General features: G+C 48.2%; 6 protein-coding genes across 6 annotated transcripts; 4 read left to right on the top strand and 2 right to left on the bottom strand.

The window, feature by feature from the left end:
* Nucleotides 1–470: 470 nt before the first annotated feature.
* Nucleotides 471–1,166, top strand: TGAM01_v203177 (hypothetical protein; the record flags this gene model as incomplete). Its single annotated transcript, XM_018802534.1, has 1 exon — nucleotides 471–1,166. One exon carries the CDS (start codon nucleotides 471–473, stop codon nucleotides 1,164–1,166), a length of 696 nt encoding a protein of 231 aa, XP_018664452.1.
* A 3,725-nt stretch (nucleotides 1,167–4,891) lies between these two features.
* On the bottom strand, nucleotides 4,892–6,410 carry TGAM01_v203178 (major facilitator superfamily transporter; the record flags this gene model as incomplete). Its single annotated transcript, XM_024549151.1, has 4 exons — nucleotides 4,892–5,052; nucleotides 5,112–5,205; nucleotides 5,262–6,134; nucleotides 6,210–6,410. 4 exons carry the CDS (start codon nucleotides 6,408–6,410, stop codon nucleotides 4,892–4,894), a joined length of 1,329 nt encoding a protein of 442 aa, XP_024406129.1.
* Nucleotides 6,411–7,184: 774 nt separating this feature from the next.
* TGAM01_v203179 (hypothetical protein) lies at nucleotides 7,185–8,414 on the bottom strand (the record flags this gene model as incomplete). The annotated part of the gene is made up of 4 exons (XM_018804065.1): nucleotides 7,185–7,199; nucleotides 7,252–7,364; nucleotides 7,421–8,282; nucleotides 8,400–8,414. The coding sequence occupies 4 exons, from the start codon at nucleotides 8,412–8,414 to the stop codon at nucleotides 7,185–7,187; spliced, it is 1,005 nt and encodes a 334-aa protein (XP_018662803.1).
* Nucleotides 8,415–9,093: 679 nt separating this feature from the next.
* Nucleotides 9,094–11,526, top strand: TGAM01_v203180 (hypothetical protein; the record flags this gene model as incomplete). The annotated part of the gene is made up of 3 exons (XM_024549152.1): nucleotides 9,094–9,144; nucleotides 9,209–10,452; nucleotides 10,515–11,526. 3 exons carry the CDS (start codon nucleotides 9,094–9,096, stop codon nucleotides 11,524–11,526), a joined length of 2,307 nt encoding a protein of 768 aa, XP_024406130.1.
* A 3,695-nt stretch (nucleotides 11,527–15,221) lies between these two features.
* On the top strand, nucleotides 15,222–17,902 carry TGAM01_v203181 (hypothetical protein; the record flags this gene model as incomplete). The annotated part of the gene is made up of 4 exons (XM_018804063.1): nucleotides 15,222–15,649; nucleotides 15,704–17,343; nucleotides 17,446–17,813; nucleotides 17,858–17,902. 4 exons carry the CDS (start codon nucleotides 15,222–15,224, stop codon nucleotides 17,900–17,902), a joined length of 2,481 nt encoding a protein of 826 aa, XP_018662801.1.
* A 598-nt stretch (nucleotides 17,903–18,500) lies between these two features.
* Nucleotides 18,501–20,402, top strand: TGAM01_v203182 (hypothetical protein; the record flags this gene model as incomplete). Its single annotated transcript, XM_018804062.1, has 1 exon — nucleotides 18,501–20,402. One exon carries the CDS (start codon nucleotides 18,501–18,503, stop codon nucleotides 20,400–20,402), a length of 1,902 nt encoding a protein of 633 aa, XP_018662800.1.
* Between the last annotated feature and the right edge of the window lie 43 nt (nucleotides 20,403–20,445).

Below are 20,445 nucleotides of genomic sequence, written 5' to 3' on the forward strand. Positions count from 1 at the left end.
CCGCCCTTTTGCTGCACCCCTCCCCCTCGCTCTTACTCTTACGTCCATGGACCTTGTCGGATACACCCCCCCCATCCCTCGCATTCGTCGTGCTTCTGTTCGGGCCCGCGTACACAAAGTCCGCTTAGCCCGGACTGCAGGCGTGCCCGGCAAACAGCACCGATGACTTTTTTTTTTTACTGGACCCCATGGCTGGACCCGGCTGGAGGCTCCCGAGTTAAAAGAATGCCGACTCCCCCGACCTTGAGCCTCGATATCATCCATCAGAACAGAGCATTCAGCGAGCATCATTACAAGAACACCAAACAAATATAATAACAGCCTCGACTCCTCCGCTTCAAACAAACAAGCACACAAGAACAATACCCACTATCATCTAGGCATCTCAATCATCCCTGCAACCGATCTGGCTGCCTTGAGTCACACATCCACTATATATATATATATCCTCCTCCTCCACACAAATCACAATGTCTGCTCCATCACTGTTGCGACAAGCTACCCAGAAGAACATGTCTATCACTCAGACCTACTACCTGGCCCACAAGGCCCGAGCAAAGCTCTCTCGCGAGGCTGCTCAACCCGATCACGATCTCCGACTCCTGGTTGGACACGCTAACCTCCTCGACTCTCTGATGCTCGAACTTGCCGAAGCCGAGCGAGAGCAGGAGCGATGGTTCAACCAGTCTGTCCGCAACTCAAAGGCCACATCCGCCGCCAACAACAAGCGACACATCCAGTGGGCCGATCGGATCGAAGAGGAGGCTGTCGATGAGGAGGAATACGACTCCGACTCTTCAGTCGACTCTGACGACGAATCCGACTACGACGAGATGGAGGAGAACACCCGCACCACAATCACCCCCGCCTCCACAATCAAGGTTGTCGAGGACGAGGTCATGGCTGACGACGATCTCGAGGAGGACTACGCTCACCTCGGCCTTGTTCGAACTCCATCTCACTCCAACTCCCCTCCGGAGCTGGTTGACCACGAATCCGATGAGTCTTCTGACGACGAGGCCATGCCTCCATCACCTGTCGATGCCGAGCTGCCTCTTCCCGAGAAGTCAGAACAAGAAAGCGAAGAATCATTTTACCAAGAAGAGGACTTTTACCTGGGCCGGCGATCACCTGCCGGCCTGGTGTCTGCTATCTCAGTCTATTAAAGCAGCAAACAACAACCTCTTTCTTGTATAACATTTTTAATTGATTCTTACGACCTTTTTTGATCTGCATTAGCGAATTGGCATGGCTTGGCACGGCGCTTTCTGGATATCTCTACATCATGATACCCCGAGAGGGAAAATATAAAAAGCATTCGGCGTTTTTTTTCTACATTTAGCACTCTTTTCTTTCCTTTGTTCAATCATTATACACCATTAGAGATTCACAACTCAACGTCTTTTCATTACAATCATGGCAATGCGAGGGGGATTGGATGAGCATTGGTGGGCCGCTCCCTGGAACTGGTCTTCCTTTGGTCGAGTGGACCGCCTTACCAAGAGTAGTAGCAACTCAAAGAGAGGAAATCGAATAGCGATTTCACCTCTCGATTACCAAATACACAAAACGTTACAAACTCATTTCTAATTGCCTATTTCAAATTACAATCGTGAATGTGTGTGAGCATCCATCAAAAAAGAAAACGCCAGTAAGCCTCCCTCGTGCCAAAAAAAACTAGCTAAACTTTGTTATTCTTGATCGCAAATCAACAATCTTGACATTGGGGGCACTTGACAACTCCGAAGACCCGCGGCAATGGCGGGATGGGCTTTGGGGGTGTAGACCGAGCGGAATTCCTTTCTGCCGCTCGGACTAGGCGGCGTCGGCACCTTGCCAGAGACCCGATGAGCAGGCGCCGCCATAGAAAAAAAAAAGCCTTTTAGCTCGGTACGTACCGATTATTTGCATTTGAAATGCATTTTGAAAGGTCAGATGGTCCCCTCTGGAAAAGCGGGGAGTCAAGGTACGTACTCAATGCTGGTTGCGCTAGCCGATCTACCTTAATAATTGAAGAATTGCCGGAAGGAGATAAGGGCCCCACTGGGAGGAGAAAGAAAAATCCAACCAGACGAGATTTCCAATTCCTTACCGTACTTTTCACGATGTTCTAGCAGCGGCAGTGCTGTGATTTCAGGCCCGCTGGAGATCCGCATAAAAGAGGCCCCATCAGAAAAAAATTCGATGGAAAGTACTACGCGATTCGAGACAGTGAAAGAAAGAGGATTTATTTCTTTCTTGCTATAGCAACTTAGCTTGTGGTTTCTGATTGGAAATGACCAGCAGCCTTTTCGAGCTTAGATGGGGGGTGTGTGAGATGAGCTGGCAGTTTTTGTTTATGTGCAGCTGTGTACTGTAGTGCTACTGTAGCAATAGCAGGTTTTTTCTGCATATTGCTTTTTCTCCCTGCCTATACACGGACTTAAGGTAGTATTTTGGATTTCATTAGGCATCTAGCAGATGTCTAATTTCATGGTCACTTGTTCACAAATCAAAAAATTGAAGAGATGCATTGATATTGGCTTCTTGGGTTATTGCTGGCAAAGATAGTTGATTCGTCAGCGCGGGCCTGTAGGACTGTACTGTAAGTAGGACATATTATCGATCGATCGCTAAAGAGGGTGCGGTGAGATCTCCGGCACACACACCCGGCATTAATAACGATGGTATACAAGATTTTGATTATCATTACACCTCCTCACGGTTCATGCCGACAGAGCACTGCTTCCAAACTTCTTTACGCTTTTACATCTTCACGTTTTCTACTGAATACGGTATCGCTGGTAATTAATTTTTTTTTTTAAAATGACTGGGAACCTTTTTGCACACCTTGAGGGCATGACTGACTAGCAGGCCGCTAGGCGGAGAAGCTAGAGGAAGACATTTGTCCAGAATATCTGTTCAGCGTTTGTAAGCCAGCTGCACGCCTTTTGCTTCCGTGCCTTTCCTTTGTTTTCGCCCCAAAGCTGTAGCATGACAGGGTCGCGCACCAGGCGGAATTAAGCAAACGAGTTTGGAATACAAGATGAGAAGAGTAGGTTAGGGCAAAAGGGCAAAGAATACTGATGCAGAATGACACTTGTTTTATTTGCAAGGGCACCGGTGACTCGATTTGGATCCCCCTCCAAGAAGTAATTCCGATTCCTTATACACCCCACGTTAGACATCTTATGCTGAGAATAGGGAGATGGATGGGAGGAGGTCAAGAAAAGAATTTAGACGCCCGGAAATGGATATATCAAGGAAATAGATGGAGCCTTAAGAGATACTTCCCCATCAGCTTAGGTATATGGGTGATCTTTGTAAGGCAATCAACGGCGGCCACGCCCCTCCTCTACCTCCCCAATTGGTATCGCTTGTTTTATATATTTCCGCGATACTTTGGATTCTGTTATTACTACAGATTATGGAAGCTGGAGAAAGTAAATAAGCAAGGCGCTAGTTATTAATTGTGTTTCCCCTCTTGTCTCTGCCTTGTAACCCAAGATCTGCTGTTTCAGTGCGCGTGTACCTCTGCGGATATCCCAAAAGGGTAAAATGCGATGACTACCTGTACTCCGCAATTGCTACGGACTTGGCATATCCCTCGCAATTATTCGAAGCTCATCACATGTCGTCTATAAGCAGTCATATTGCAGTCATGTTTTGGCTGTGGACTTGGCTGTGGACTTTATCCCTTGTGCTCCATCAGGCAGTAAACCATGTGGCTGCCTTTCGCCGCCTCCCCCTTTCCTCTCCCCACCTTTTGGGCAAGGCAGGCTGACAGGCAGACAGAAGAATAGTAGTAGTAAAACAATTGCGGAGGCGGACGTTCATCTGGTGCCACTCCGCGGGTAGAGAGAATGAGATTATGGTTCGATATCTTTTGCGTTTCTCCTTATCGGCGTCCGAATTGGGCAGTTATACCTAGGTTTTACTCTCAGAGCCACCAAAAAAAGCACAGAGATAAGCGCCTATTCCGAGGTAAATGAAGCCATGTGTTTGGGCCGTTTCGCGCTTACTTCGCCAAGAGCAAACGCCTCAATAGCTCTTATTGGCTGATTTGTGCCGTTTTGCGAGCGAAAGTTTCGGACGAAATAATATCTTAGCTGCCAACCGGACTGCCTCCTCGCCTGTTCTACCTATCAGAGGTCGTCTTTTGTCCGACAGCATTTGCGTTTTTGGGACTGGAGAAGCACGAGGGAGCCCTACGAGGCTTGAAGCTTGATATACAAAATAAGCACGGGAAGATTTCTGGTTCCCCTCTTTCTAGGTCTTCTGCATTCACGCCCTTTCTGAGAGCTTCAGTTTAGGGGTTTTGTGGAAAGCTGCCAAAACGGAGATCACTCTCCCAAGAGCAATTGGCGGAGTCCGCTGTGGATTTCCTTTCCCGCCCACGGAAGCTGCCCGCTGCTTTCTGTTGCGGATCGAGTTGCAGTGAGACATATGGCGGGGCTGCTGTCAGATCTGGTGATGCGCCACATTTGCGCTGCTTTTACGGGGCAAGCCACAGGCTGTGGATGGGGCGACTTGCAGTGCTTTGTTGCATATATTGGATTTATGCAACATTGAGGCTTTGGCACATTGAGCTGTTGAAGCTTTCGTGGATAATGTGAATATTCGTAGTTTCGAATGAGTTGAACTCTGATTATTACTGAGAATCTGGAATTGATACTAGTCTATATGATACATGAATTATGAAATCCCTCTTCTTCTTCTAATTGACAACACATTATATGTTCGGTGTGTACGTAATACGTGACACCTGTTGCTCTATACTTTTCCTTCTCTCATTCTATTGTTCTCTATTTCGAGATGTCTTCTATCGTCTCTTTTATTTCATAAAATTTTCTTGGGCACATAAGTTGTAAACAGAATTTGTGTTGTTCGTATGCATCGAGTTCTGGTGATCTCAGTTTTTCTCTGATGAAGTGAGGCTCTTGATGTTCTTCTTGAACCTCAAAGGCAACAAGAAAAGTGCAGCACCAATGAACATACATCCGGAAAATACTTGAACGTCGAGATAGACTGGTTTGTGCGTGCGTCGAAGACCCAAGGCCATGGCCTCAGCAACTACAAGCCGTTAGCATCAGTGGCTACAGTTCGAATGATATGACACATCAGTAACTTACATGCTGAAGGGATAGCAGAACTGGTCCAGAGAATAGACAGTGTGGATGGGAGAAGCTTCATTCCAAAGGCATCTGCTAGCATCGGCCCGGCCATCTAGAGTGTCTTAGCGTTAGTTGCCACTAGTTGTGAAATATGAGGTAAAGACTTACCGGCCAGCATATACCCATAACTGTTCCTCCTAGAATAGAAAATGCAATCAAGGTGGAATATGAGGTGCCTGACGTCCAGAGACACAAACACCATATTCCTGCCAAAAAGGTCGCTGAGATGACAATGTTCAACCTCCCATAACGGTCACTGAGAAAGCCCACTGCGGGTCTACCAATGACCATTCCAAGGTTGGCCAAAGCACCCAAAATTGCTCCTTGGTGGGCAGTAAGCCCGATCCGAGTAGCATTATCAGGAAGCGAGAACAGAACGCACGTGTATCCAATGACGCTGAGGAACATCCACGCAATGATGAGGAGCAGCGCGGGCCGCTTCAAGAGGCGGAAATCAAACGCATTCTGAAACGGCTGAATATGCTTGTTTCTATCCTTGATCAATATGATGCAAACGACGTTTGTGACAGCGGTGCAGATGGCCGTGATGCGAAAGGCCCAGGCAACGCTCAAGTTGGAAATCATTGCCTCGGTGGATAAACTGTATATAAGACCTCCGAGGCCACTTCCCGCAGCTGCAATTCCGGTCGCAATACCCTTTCTTCGAGCAAACCACTGTGGGATAAGGCCAATGGTGCCAATGTATAAGAATGAGCAGCCCCAGCCGAATAACAAGCCCTGAGATAGGAAGAGTTGCCAAGATTGTGTAGCGAAACTTGCGCCTACCAGAGCTCCGGCTTCCATCGCGGCTCCGATGAATAGCGGAGGTTTGGTACCGAGAAGCTTAGTGGCGTGCGTGACGAGGGGAGCTATGAGGAGGATTTGGGACTGAGATAGACCGCCGATGAAAGAGTAGGCGATTTCGGACGTGCCGGGGAATTCGTTTGTGGAGATGTAGTGAGTGAGGTAGACACCAAAAGCCTGCCATTAAACATGTTAGTGGTTTGGTTATATAACCTGGCAAAAGTATATTTGATTAAAAAGAGGTGGACTTACACCGTTAACGCCCCATGTGCTCGCCGTAATCATCAATTGACATACGACGCATACCCAGCCATATCCGCCATCTTGTTCATCCTCTGGCAGTTGCTGTAGTTGATTGACATCTTCGGCTGATGCTTCTGAATTGGGACCCTCGATTGGATTTTCGACATCCTTTATCTCGTCGTCACTGGAAAGATTTTGCACAGCCGTCATTGTTCGCTGGCAGGTCGTTTGTTGATTGATGAGTAGAAGAAATAAAGTACTTGGTGTTGTTGCGGAGAAGATTAAGAAGTTGTGAATATTTAATCAAGATGAAAAGACTTGATGTCGATGTTTGTATCTCTAGTGTCCATTTCTATCATACTTGCGCAGCCTTATTATATCTCCCTGTACCTGTATGTCTGCATGTACTTATTAAAGTTAGCCTCATCGGATTGCAGTCGGAAATCTCTATCGGCGGCGTGTTGTATCTGCGGCCCGCTAGAAGATAAAAACCCTGATCTTGTATTTTTCTTTCCCCCTTTCCGTCAAATATGGCTTATCGTAGTGTTTTGGGTACATCTATCCACATCATGATACCACATCTCCGGCATGCTCGCTGGTGATTGCCTATCTGGGACTAGCACCGCTCTCTCGGGATCGCCCTCTGTCGCCCTGCTACAGCTGTAAGGGGACGAAAATTGATGTCATTACGGCGGTTAATGGAGAAGCGAATATTTTACTGAAGTCATCTAGATGTCAATCGTCACCTAGTTACTCCGAGTTAAGAATTGATGGCTTACTGACTGCCGTACGTTATGCCCTGAATCATTGATTAGCCAGCCTTATGCGATTGCACCCTGGTTGTAGACACATTTGTTTATACATATTTGGTAAATTTGACCATTCAAACTTTTGATATTGAGTCGTTGATATATACATTCAATCATGATACCGCCCGCTATCTTTCGCTATGTACATCTCCAATTTCCTCCTACACTTCCTGACCTAGATCCGAGCGACCTTGATATATATATTAGATCAGGGGTTAACCTTGTATTCATGTCATATTTACCTGTTCCTTCAGGTTATCGCTTAATCCTCTCTCAGTGACACGTATTTCATCACCGACTCTAAGCAGAGCTCCGTTTGGGCCCGCAAAAGACCAATTCCCAAAGACTGGCTTGACTTGATGTATTGGTTAGCTTTTGCTTTCCGTATATGAGGCAGTCAAGTGTACTTACGAGGATAGGCCTTGTTAATGCGTCTATCTTTAGCTATCAAGCCATAGACCTGTCTGTTTCGTGGAGAACCTGTCCCTCTCTCAATGTCTACGTTGACACTCAAGCAGCGAGGGGCTTTGAAGACACAGCGAACGACTGCCTTTGGTGTAGTTGTGTCTTCCGAAAACACAGTAAGCTCTCTCCAACTATCCTCATCGAACGGGGCGGTAGATCCCACGTCGACGTGGATGTTGGTGCGGAAGCGAAGCAAAACGTCCTCTCGTTGGCTGTCTCTTGGTAGCCGAGCCCGGACGTCCTCCTCAGACGCCGTAGATGTGACTAGGAATGGGGCCGCGTCGGCGAAGCGGATCCGCTGCGGTTGGAAATGCTCGCCGGCCGCCCGTATTGTCAGCGGCAGGCGGTGTTTGGGTATATACGCTGCTCCAGGGATTTCCCGACTGCCTGAGCCAGAGATGAAGAGTAGCCTCGCGGGGATGTCGAGGTGCTTGCTGAAGAACTCCGCCGGGCCATCTCCCATGTCTACGCATGAAGCCTCAGTGCCGAAAATGCTCACTTGATACGTCTGCGCGTCCAGACATGATAGCGGTGAAGGCGTGAGTGGGAGAGTAATTGAAGACTCTGGTTGAGCCAGCGTGTGCTTGATAGTCAGCTCGGACCAATCATCGTTGATTGACGGCTGGAAGAGGGCCAGTTTGTACACCCGTTTGATGGTGAGGTGCTCGGCCAGCTGCGGCCTGATTGTCGGATGGCATCGCGGATCCCTGACCACAATATACTGCCGGTCAAATCGAAACCCTTCACTCGTAATCTCTGCGATTTGCACCTCAATAGGGAGGAGCGATTTGACCGGATAGATAAATAGCTAATGGGCGATGCTGTTAGCAAGCGTCTTGTGGCTGAGGAAGTGCGGGTCAACTCTGGACCCTGAGAAAGGACGAGATGAGATGGGATGAGATGGAAAATGGAGCGAGCTCGGTACCCTTTGGATCTTCATTGTGCTGCCTGATTGTTGCCGGTCAGAGTTGCCTCATCCAGTGTTGCGCTCAGCGTCACTCGGTGCTCGGTCTCATCACCACTATTTGGGGGTAGCGTCGAGGCCGTCACCATCCGCTGTTTTGTAGGTTCTCCGCCCACTGAAAGCTGATGGCAGTGATGCTTGGGCGTCGTAAAAGAGAATACGCAGCAAGGAAAATGAGCGCAAATAAGATGAATGAGAGAGAAAGGCGTCGGAGAAAGCGTCGCCAGTCCTGAGTAGTAACGGCAGCTGCAGCAAAGAGAGCTGGAATTTACGGTGACGTCCACGTTATTGAATGAAGTAATGTGTTGCGCCCAACTTCTAACTGTCGCATTTCGTGCCGCTGCAAGGCATTTCTGACGTCTTGCCTTTTCTGGGGTGGTAGCAGCGCTCGAATCCCGCTATTCCGAACAAGGCAAGTCTCGGCGTTCCGCTTAACCTTCACCTCGACCAAAGCGGTGCTTCGCTGAACCTCTTCTTTGATAAGCAAACGTCGAGCTGGACTGAAACTCTGCTATAGAGCCACTGACGCGGGGCTGCTCGGTGTTGCTCCCCGAGATTTTCATCAGTCACTCGACGACCGCCCTCATCTGCATTAGGATCACAGGAGCGAGCATCGAGAGTCGCTGTTGCGTGTGTCATTTACGGATCTGGGACGATGGAGGTTTCCACTGTGCCTTGCACGCTCTGCAGAAAGCGGCGGGTCAAAGTGAGTACAGTGTCCACAGCAGACAGTTGGAGTCGGATGGCGCGGCCTTCTCACATCTTCTCAGTGCGATAAACGACTACCCGGCTGTGCGCGCTGTGAAAAGTCGTCCCGGTCGTGTCCTGGCTACAATCATCTTCGAAAGTTTCTCGATGAGAGCCAGAACCTCCGGAAGAAGTTCTCTTCAGCCAATGCCAGCCCGCAAGGAAGCGGCTCTGTCGACTCTATAAAGGTACCTCTGGCAGCTCAGGCTTCATCTTCAGTGCCGTCATTCTCTGCCTCACTAGACTCGGCTCCATTGCCCACGACAATCCCAAACAGCACTGAGGCTACTCGCAACCAGCCTCAGCCTGAGTCACCAGTTCAACCTCTCACCCAACCCGGAGCCCAGGCCGAGACTCAAGCCAAGGCTCCAGACAATGTTTTGCATGACATTGGCCTGGGGAGGCCCAACCATGACGGCCTGTCTGCTAACCAAGAGTTTACTGATGCGCCCTTCATCTTGACTGATAGCTTTTCGGATGAAGACTTTGACGCCAGGTTTTTCGACATTGACCCCAATGAATACTTTGCTGAGGGCAATAACTGCTGTGGATTTATTCCTTCCCTCTCACTGATAAGTGATGCTAGTGGGTTGCAAGGGCCATCTCTTTCTTGGCTTAGCGACGTCGACCTGGAGGGATATTCAACATCCGGATACGATCCCGAGGCAGATAAATCGCAAACATCAGAGAAGCTGGAGACAGAAGCCTCTTCGCCAATGCCCGACTCATCTAGTGAAGCCGACCAGGAGACCGCATATCTGATAAGGTATTTCGCGGAACGCATTAGCCCGTGTCTGGACGTTTTTGATATTGAGCGATTCTTTGGACACATTGTTCCCATCAAGGCTATTCGAAGCCCACTTCTACAAAATGCTCTGGCTGCTATTGCGGCCAAGCAGTTTGGGAAGACGAAGCGAGAGACATACATGGCGAGTCATCAGACCCCGGGCCGATCGATGCTGGAGCTGTACTCTAATGCGGCCCATGTCGATTGGTTCTATAAAGCGGCCAGCTTCTATGACAAAGCTATAGGCCATATGATGAGGCTGCTGCAAACGCTGCGTGACGGCAGTCCGGCTTCATCACCCGGGTCTACATCTTCTATTGATGCAGGTCTGGGCTTGCACTCAGCAGTATCTCCTTCGTTCAAGCGGCGGCGAGTGGAAGGTAGCCAGGGATCTCACACTATCGTGGATGATCTCCTCTCGGCAATATCTGTATTCCTGCTCTATGAGTCACTTGATAATCGCTTTGCAGAAGTCTCTAGGTATGATTCGTTTTTTTTTTGCGTTTATTTTCAAACAAACAGCTAATGACCTTGCGACATAGACACATGTCTGGTGCACAGTATCTGCTCACCTACAACCTCAAACAGCTCTACGAAAGTACGGAAATCAATCGTCGCAACGGAACATTCGGACTGCATGCTCGAAGAGCTTGGCAAGCATCTTTTTGGAACATTGTTTGTATCGATTGGATTACTTCTTACACTGAGCAGACCGCACCAGGTCTCGACGTAGAGAATGCTGAGCTGTGGAAAGCTGCAGGTCTACCAATCTGCGTTGTCGACGGAATTACTATGCCAAATGCGCTCTGCAACAATGGAGATTCAGGCTTTCAGCTGCAGATGACGGAGACATTGGCCTGCAGAAGTCTAATATGGATAATTCTCAAGACACTGACACTCATTGCTCTTGAAAAAAGTAGCAATAAGACAGCAAACAATGGCCTGCCAGAAAACGACGGCACCTGCCAGAACTCATCTATTGCGTCTCATAGTTGGGATGATGTGTCCCAGCATCTCGAAAACTGGTGTGCAGCGCTGCCTGATACGTTTGAACCCTGTGCAAGAATAGCACAGCGGTATAACAATATACCCACGCCTTCAGACAACATGGCATCTATGTCGGAATTTCAAAGCGCGTTTCAAGAGTTGTTTTATGCCAACGCCATGTGTGCAACGGCTGCAGTTTTATACCACTTTGTCCAACTGCTTCATCTGCTTCACAAACCTCTAGATCAAAAGCCTACGGAGTCACATCTCGAGTTTGTGGCCAAACGACTCAATGCTTATCGTCAGCTTTCAGCGCAAATCGAAGGGCACGCCAATGAGATATGCGCAATATCCTTGGGCCGACCCGATGACCCTGTTCGACAGCATATGGTACAGCCTTTGTATCTGGCTGGACTGTGCTTCGAGACTCACGAGCAGAGGACAGCATTAGCTCAACTCCTCGCTTCCATACAGCGAGAAACGGGTTACTCAACAGCAGAGAGAGTTGCGAAACTACAACAGCATTGGGGGTGGGACAATACTCCTCCAGCACTTGATGTGTTGTAAAACTGGGTGTATATAGTTGTTATATAGTGTTTATGAACGACATGGAAGCGTGCGAATATATGAGAGATGTACACGGCTACAATTCACTGAAAACTCAAACGAATGCTTGTTATTTAAAATGTTTCATTCAAAACATCGCTTTTCTTAACATATGCACGTCTTCTTACAATGTCGGTGTTTGCATACCGAAATATGGAGACACTAAGCAACTGCTGTGGACAGCTTGAGATCCCAATGCTCACCAGCTTTGACAGGGCGAGTGCCGGCGCCTTTCCAGAAGTGGTAATCATCAGCGAGCTGTGGCTCTCAGCATCGCAAAAGCTCCACCCGAAGACTCAAATGCGCCTGGCAAATGTAAAACAACGTAAAGACATGATTTGATTCAGATGAGCAATGATTAGATTAGAGACATATGAATCAGCATACAAAGTTCGCTATCTGGCAAATCTGAGACTGTGTAGTCTTAGACCTCTTTTCTCTGCTTATCTTCAAGTAGTCACTGCAAAATCTTGCGTGCAGTCTCGTTCAGCATTCAATGTCTGTAGTTTCGACTCTTTGCTAATAGCATCATCCAAGCAAGTTGTAGTGAAACTCTTGAGGCAATTTTGCTTATTGAAGTCATGGCTTCACCATTCATGTTGTCTATGCCCCTCAAAAAAACGCATAGCCGTTGTGAAGAGTAGTGATATGTCGTCTCTCACTGAAGACTCTGGCCATTACGCCTACTTGCATAACTTTCTCATTATGCCAAAGGCCAAAGGTGGCTGCCACAAATTCATGTAGGCGATGAGCAACTAGCAAGACCTCTAAACTCGATCTGAATTAGGCTCATGTAGAGCAGTCTTGTCCAAAACGAGTTTAGAGAGGAGCGCTTATATAAGTTGGCAAGTGGGTAGTGGCTTGTCCTTGCTTAAGAATAGAAACGCTACTATATTAGGTATTTGCATTCTGCTGGCTGGCTGATGACTCTCAAACTAATTGACTGTTTATTCCAATTTGTCATATAAGCCCTTATTACCGTTCCTTTTCTGTTTCTAGATGACCTACTGGGATTAGTTCGTGCACACCTCAAGAAAAGCTTCTTGCTACTAAGCAACTGCTTCGATTACTAGTCGCACACCAGGAACTTAGCAAGACTCAGCGTACCTTGAGCCGAGGCGGCAACATGCACCCAAAACCTGGGGTTTGATCTTAGAAATCAAACTCAATGATTGAACAAGAGTTGCTAAGCTGTAATAAGCTACCGTCCTCATCGGCTACACATGCCCAAGGCACGAGGCATGCTTGTCAGTGCCAATGAAGAGCATCCGGGGAATTCTCTTGACGATGAAACGGCCACATCCGGTTACACCCAGTTCTCGTGACTCCAGCTTCCGCCAGTCCCGTGTGCCTTGATCACGATGAAGGGATGTTGAATCGTGGTGTTTTCGTGATATCCGATCCGCCGATTAGCCTATGCCGGGGCTTCAAGCATACACCCTCCGATTGCGGTGCCTGCATGATTCGGTCAGCCGGCTCTCACCAGAGCTCTCTGCTCTACACTCCCCCCCTTGTCTGCCACTTTCAGGAACATCAACAGTGAGGGTGGGCAGGGCGTGGATGATCGACTGGCAGCGAATCTATCGTCTGGGCTCCATATTGCCCATCACACGACCGAGGCTGCCCCACCGTTGCCGGGATGGAGCTTCTCCATAGCACGGGCAACATCGGAAGTCGAAACAAGTTGGTTTGCGGGCTGGAAGCATGTCAGTAAACAAGCTGGCATGCATGGTAGCAAAAAGCTCCAATTGGTGTTTATTTCGGACGAAACCGAACAAATGTGAAGTTGAGCTATGGCTATTGGCCAACGGCAGTGGCAAATCACACGCCTACACAAAGTCCGTGGAGCTTCGGGTTCCTCGCGCTCGCTCTGCTCTGGCTGTCAGCACGGCTTGCTTGGCTTCCTTCCCCCGCATAACGCTGTTTGCTGGATCTCGGACTTTACGAGTTTCTAGCAGCGCACATGGCTTATAGGGCTGTGGCTGGATGGCTGGATGGCTGAATGGCTGGGTGGCTGGACTTAAAGGAATGTGAAGAGTGCATCCTTTACCAGCTTGGCTTACAAACCCAGACAGCCAAGGCACGGGAGAAACGGTATTCTATCCATGGAACAAGAAACTAAGCTACGGGAGGTTTCGCTGGCAGAGCCTCTCTTGTGAGTCAACTATATCGACTTGACCTCCAATAGATTTGTCTCGTCCACTTAATTCGACGTTTTACCCGTCTCCGACTATCGTTCGGGCTCACAGACCAATCACCACCTGATCTCGGCTCACTCCTCTGCGATCGCCACAGGGCCCTATCGCGATCAATAAAGTGGAGGGGGGTGCAAACCGACTGCACAAGCAGTTCGTCCACTTCGGCTCCCGATGCCGCCTCCCAACTGACCGTCCCATCGGTACTGGTTAAACGCCGCGACCGCGACTTAGGTCTTACTGAACCCCCTCCAAATGCTCCTGGCAAGAAGGTTGCGGTTGGTGGGACGGAAGTTGAGCAGCCCTATGTGTCGGCCGCGGATTTACCTCGTTTTTCTCCCTTTAACCTGTGACTAATGTCATTTGGCGCCGGCTGTTGCGGAGCGGTGGTGTCTAACTTCCGAAGATTGACACCGGAAATAGCAGATACCGGCTGATGGTTAGCCTTGGCGGGGATAAGAAGGGTGAGACTCTGACTATTTTGGGATTAGGATGCGATGTCTTTGCTGAGATTCAACTCGCTGTTGCTGCTCAGAGCACCGAGGAGGAGCTCTCGTTAAGCTTACCATGGCCCGCGCCATATTGAGAAATGGGTGTATCATGGACGGCTCACCTGCTCCTATCAGAAAGCTACTTCGAGGGAGCTCCTCGTATAACATCAACCTTGTTAAACGCGGTGCACAAAGTCTAACCGATCGCTACCATTAGAGGAATAAGCGACCGCGGCTATCCTCTCGGCAAAGCAAAGATGAGTTTGGAGCAATCAGATTGTCAGCTGGAAACAATCGGTCAATAAGACGTGACTTTGGAGTTAGCCTAGGCTTATCGGCAAACGTTAAAAGACCAGCCGTGGCGATTTCAGCTCATAATCCAACTTGCAACAAAGTTTAGAGGTTGATCTCAACTCTGCGTTGGCTTCATGGAGGCCTCTATTATACGCTTATACACAATACTTTGCGATCAAAGTATAAGATGTCAGGATGGATTAGTATAGCAGCAATCTGTTCCCCGCTTCTGACACGTTGTCGTTGCTTAGGAGCCAGAGGGAAAAGAGAGGCCTCTGGAAAGCAGCCCTCAGAACTCAATGATATACGCCTACAGCGGAAATTTGCTCTGTAATGGTGTCTTTTCATATTGTCTAAAGTTGCGCGCATATTTCTTTCGCGACCTCTTTTCCCACGATAACCATCTGAAATGCTAGGCAGCCATGTTGCCTACCCCTGCGGGTGCTTTATCTGCTGCGGCTGAATCGACTGTGGCGAAGTGTGCCTTGTACAACATGCATGGGCTTCTGATTGGGCCGCTGCGCAGCCTTCCTTCGTCGCAACAGATGACCGTCTGTTTTGTCCCCTCAACCAGCAACTCTAGTTTCTAGGCGATGACCTCAAGCTTTGCAAGACTAACTGGTCTGATGTACTGAGAGACTTGCTTACACTTGCGGCAGCTTCATCAAGCTTCTTGATGGACACACTAAATATCATTTCGCTAGCTGGAAATGCCGTCCAGTTTGTTGAATATGCGATTATCGCGGCGACAAAGGCTGCTCAGATCTACCACAGCCCGAATGGCAAATTAAAAGAAGATGCTGAGCTGGAATCAATTGCCAACGGTGTTGAATCTTCTCTGAAAAGCATCAACTCATCTGAGGATACCAACCAAGCGGTTTCCGTTTCAGATGAAACTTTGGATAGCCTCATCGAGCAATGTGTTTCAATAGCCAAAGCAATCAAGGGCATTATTCATGGCAGCAGCGCCAAATCGCCGGGTGTCTTGCATGCTATTAGTAAAACTGCTCAAAGACTCTCCAAGCAATCCGAGTTGATGGAGCTTCGCAGCAGACTACTCATTCTACGTAGTGAAGTATCCAGTCATCTGATAATGCTTATTAGGTGAGAGGAGCTTAGATCATAGCTGCTCAAAATGATTCATCTAACCAGCAACAGGCAAGAACAGCTAAAGCTTGGAGAGATTGTGCAGACTGTCGTAACTTCAAATGAAGACATGCTCCAAAACATCAACGACAAATACACTGAAGTTATGAGATACCTCAAATCCATCACACACCAGACACAATCGAACATGGCATCTACCGCAGCTCCGAGCGATAAGAAAGGCGCTCACAGATCTTCCGAGAAGGAGCTCAAATCGATCCAAAAAGATAGGGAGTCAAGGATCAAGGATGTTTTAACAATGAGTGTGATGCAAGGACCATTTGACGCCATCTTAGACGATATAGAGAGGCGCGGCATACAGAAACGAGAGACCATCTTACAAACTTTGAACTTTGACCAATTACACGAACGAGAACTTGCAGTCGGAGAAGCGCATGAAGGCACGGCGACGTGGATTTTTGATGAGAGTAAGCCGACCAATTTCGTCAAATGGCTTCAGAAGAGTAATGGCATGTACTGGATCACGGGGAAAGCCGGATCTGGAAAATCGACTCTCATGAAGTTTCTCACGGATCACCCCCAGACATTACAATACTTGACGGAATGGGCAAAAGACAATGATCTTATAGTTGCCAAGCATTATTTCTGGAATCCAGGCACTACTATGCAGAAGTCTCAAGAGGGGCTTTTCAGGGCACTTCTTCATCAGATCTTGGGACAGCGGCCAGAATTGATTCCTATAGTATGTGCCGATCGTTGGAATGCTCCGTATTATGAACGGTCTTTTCCGTGGACTATAAAACAACTGGCAGAAGCGTTTCAACGGTTAGGCGGCCTTGACAACGTTCGGTGGAGAATATGCCTCTTCATCGATGGTCTCGATGAGTATGATGGCGAACCTACGGATGTGATAGACATTATTCACAAGATTGGCGAATCAGACAAGATTAAAATCTGTATATCCAGTCGACCATGGATCGAGTTTTCTGATGCGTTTGGGGGCAACCAGCCAAAACTTGAACTACAAAATTTTACGCGCGATGATATACAACGCTTCATCAGAGGCAAGCTGCAGAATCACGATAGATTCAACAAACTTCGTCAACGTGACAGAGCTGCAGCTGATGGACTTGTGCTGAGCATCACTGAAAAAGCAGATGGCGTGTTTCTTTGGGTCTTTCTGGTTGTTCGCTCCCTACTACGCGGGCTGCGCAATGAAGATGACATTTTGGACCTTGAGCGACGCCTGGGTCAGCTGCCGGATGACTTGTACAAATTCTTCGACAACATGCTCAGCATAATCGAGGATGTGTATAGAGAAAGGGTGTCTCGACTGTTTCTTACCATGACTTCTGCCAAAGTGGCGCTGCCAATCATTACGTTCTATTTTTTGAACTTTGGTGATGCGCCCCTCTCAAGAGAGCCCCTGCCATTCTTGAGAGAATGGCCAATCGTGGATAATGCAGAAGAAAAGGTCTTGGAGGTGAAGAAGAGGCAGCTGATTGCCCAATGCAAAGACTTGATCCATACTGTCTCTGATGTTGAGGGCGAAGTGCTTTTTGCCGAAAAAGTTGAGTTTATACACAACATGGTTCTCAATTTTCTGCATTTGCCAGATATAAACGAGAGGCTATCCAGCATTGCTGGTAGAAGCTTCCATCCGGTGAAAGTTCTCTTCAAAGCGAATATAGGTCAGATCAGGTCTCTTATCCACCTCCATCGGCTGATGTACATAAAGCCATATCTTCAGCAATGGATACTGGGCAGTTTATACTATGCTCACTCGATTGAAGTAAGGGACGACACCGCAGAAATTGAAGCCTTGGATGAGCTCGAGGAGATTTTAACAGAGCAATTCAAGATGTGGAGTTTCTCTCATGCTATGGAATATCTGTTTGGCATTCCGCAGATTGAATCCTTCCTGGAGCTGGCCTGCAGATGTGATCTTGCCCTATACATCAGTCAAAAGTACCCCGATTACAACTCTAGTAAGCTTAATGAGATTGCGCCAAATTGGAAGATGTTGTTTAGGGTTCGTCAGCAGGGCACTTTTGTGATTGATGAGAAGGAAACGAAATATGATATGAAGAGCGACTGGAGACTGGGTCGGCATCTTGGCCTCCTATCGGCACAGACGAAAGATAGAACGAGGGAGGAATCAGTAAGTTTTTCAAGACGGCCGACGATTTACTCAGAGCCTCATAGCATCGACTATGCGAAGAAGAAGAGCCGGATATCTGGCAAGTTTAAGAAGCTTTTTCGTCGAGAGTAAATTGGGGGTTTAGATGCCTTTACTGGTTAGCATGATGAGGTTTATAAACTATGGTGCTTTGTAGTATTAGTGATTTGGACTATTGAATATAGGTTCTCGGCTAAATGAATCAGCAGCGGCAAATGATTGAGGTCCTTGTTGTGTACTTTAGCGTCTTACAAAGTACATTGCGGAGATATACAAGAAGAGCAATATATCCCGAGCTTGTATACGCCGCGCATGAACTAAGACATGGATGTAGTATCCCATCAGACGATGGAGTAAACTCTATACTTGTTTATAAATTGCGACTTTGTTTTTAGCATCGACAAGATAAGGCTATGAAGACAGAGTCTATCTACATGTAATATTTTACCATCATGAGGTTGAGCGGGCTAGTTGTACTGCCCGACTAAATCTGCCTTGCGCTATTCGGATGCGTTCAGCCGCACGACTCCATTTGCATCTGAGGCTGAGCGCTCAACCCAATAAATATCGCATCCCCCCCATTATATGCTACCAATAAACACATCAAAAAGTTCGATACCACGCATAGGCTTTCGCTGAAAAGAATAAGAGAATAATAATAGTGTGGCCATGGCAGACGCATCAGGTTCGCATAACCCATTTGACGATCTCACTGCTGAGTTGGGCGACCTGAGTCTACAACAAGGAGAGCAGGGCTCGCCTGTACACGCTGCGAATCCTCAAGAAGATGAAGATGGCCTGCAATCACCTCATATAATCCGAGAGACTGGAGATCCGCTGGAAGTCCTCGCAATATGTCCCAAAGACAGGAAAGTCAACTACTCACTCAACTGGTATTATCTCCCAGACGCAGTCGAAGATACGGCAGATTACTTGATATGCACCAGATGTCACGCCGATCACATCAAAGGAACATCCCTTGAGACCCAATTCAAGCAAATAAAGTGGCCTGATGGCAACATTGCCGTCTGCCGATTTTGGCTCCCTCGCGTAAAGGAAGTTCTTTGGCCCGAAGCCATCCGGACAAACGACGTGAATGCACTACGCGAATACATGACCAGGCGCTTACAGATCAAGCCTTGTCCGGGGCAAAAGGTCACCGAAGACGTCGAAGACAGGACAGTCTATGGCCTGATGGACGGTGAAATCGAGGGCTTTGCCGCATGTGAAGCCTGTTTTGAGGATTACATATTTGGAACTGGCTTTGAGCCTCACTTCGGGACTTATTCTGAGTTGTCTCCAAGATGGAGCTGCGATTTTGGCACCCCATACATTTTGGGGTCAGTTGCTCAAACGGCCAAGCATAATAACTGGAACGGCTTTATAAGTAGCGCAAGGCGACGGTATCAGCTTCCGGCGTGCACAGGCGAGCAGATCCGGTCAGACGCTATTGAGTGGTACTTGCTTAAAGACAACAAGCTTGAAGGCTTTCAAGTCTGCGAGACGTGTTACCTGGATAAACTGGCATTGACCCTTTTCAAGAGAAACTTTCAGCGCTTTTCCGATGGATTGGAGCCAGAGATGTGGTGCTGTGGGTTGGCGGATCAAAACATCTCAACAGCAGTGGCCCTGGAGACGGCTCTCACTGTTAGAAAGGACTTTGAGGTGTTTGTAGAGGCTGCACAAACCATTTGCAGCATCGTTCCTTGCACAGCGAACGGTATCGTCCACGGCAACTGGTGGACATTGGAGGGATGCGACGACAGGTTCAACATATGCGAGGCATGCTTCACTGGTTTCTGCCAAACAAGAGGCTTGGATCACTTCTTTCGGCTATCGGAGCGCGACTCTTCCAATGCCTATGTGTGCGACTTTTGCATTGCGAGCCCACGCTTTGTTCAGTACGTTAACATGTTTGCAGAGATGCTTGACCGCGGGGTCTTTGCGTGTTTTTCAGGCTTCGTCAGGACGTTTGCAGGCGTACCTGCGTGTCCCAAGATTAAAGGCCGCGGCAAATCCACATGGTGGGGATACCCAGAGGCTCAGTTCTGCCAGGAATGCTATCTCGACATCGTAGCCTACACGCCGTTGGCGGGCTCGCTGCCTCTAAACGGAGAATATATTGAAGAGACAACGCTCTGCCATATATGGTCACCGCGGATGCGCAGTCTATGGTTCGAAGTCTGCGAGGCAGGCGAGGCAGGATCCGAAGAATCGGACGCGGCCCTGCAAGAGTTCAAGGCGTTTTGCGTGCAGAGACTTCAAATATACCGCAAAACCATTTCGGAGATTGAAGTCATCAAGGGCATGCAGGAAATAAAGAAGCAAAGCGCGTTAAACCACAGCTTGCTCAGCCTTCAATATCAAGGTATGGATGGAATGGCGACCATGTTTGGGAGGACAGACGACTACAGATATGGCAGTAGTAGCCTTGGGTGGTTTGATACGACCTATGGAGTTCAGTCGAAGCAGCATTGGAATAGTTTCGTGAGCGAACTTTCGGCTTCAAATTCGCCGGATGACTGGGTGCGTATGGCGCAGTTGCAGGAGATCTGGAACAAGGTGGAATAGTTTGTCCATGGGCTCTCGGACATGCAATTTGGAACTTTGTTCT

The sequence above is a fragment of the Trichoderma gamsii genome (assembly GCF_001481775.2).
Source record: "Trichoderma gamsii strain T6085 chromosome Unknown Scaffold_8.2, whole genome shotgun sequence".
Classification (NCBI taxonomy): domain Eukaryota; kingdom Fungi; phylum Ascomycota; class Sordariomycetes; order Hypocreales; family Hypocreaceae; genus Trichoderma; species Trichoderma gamsii.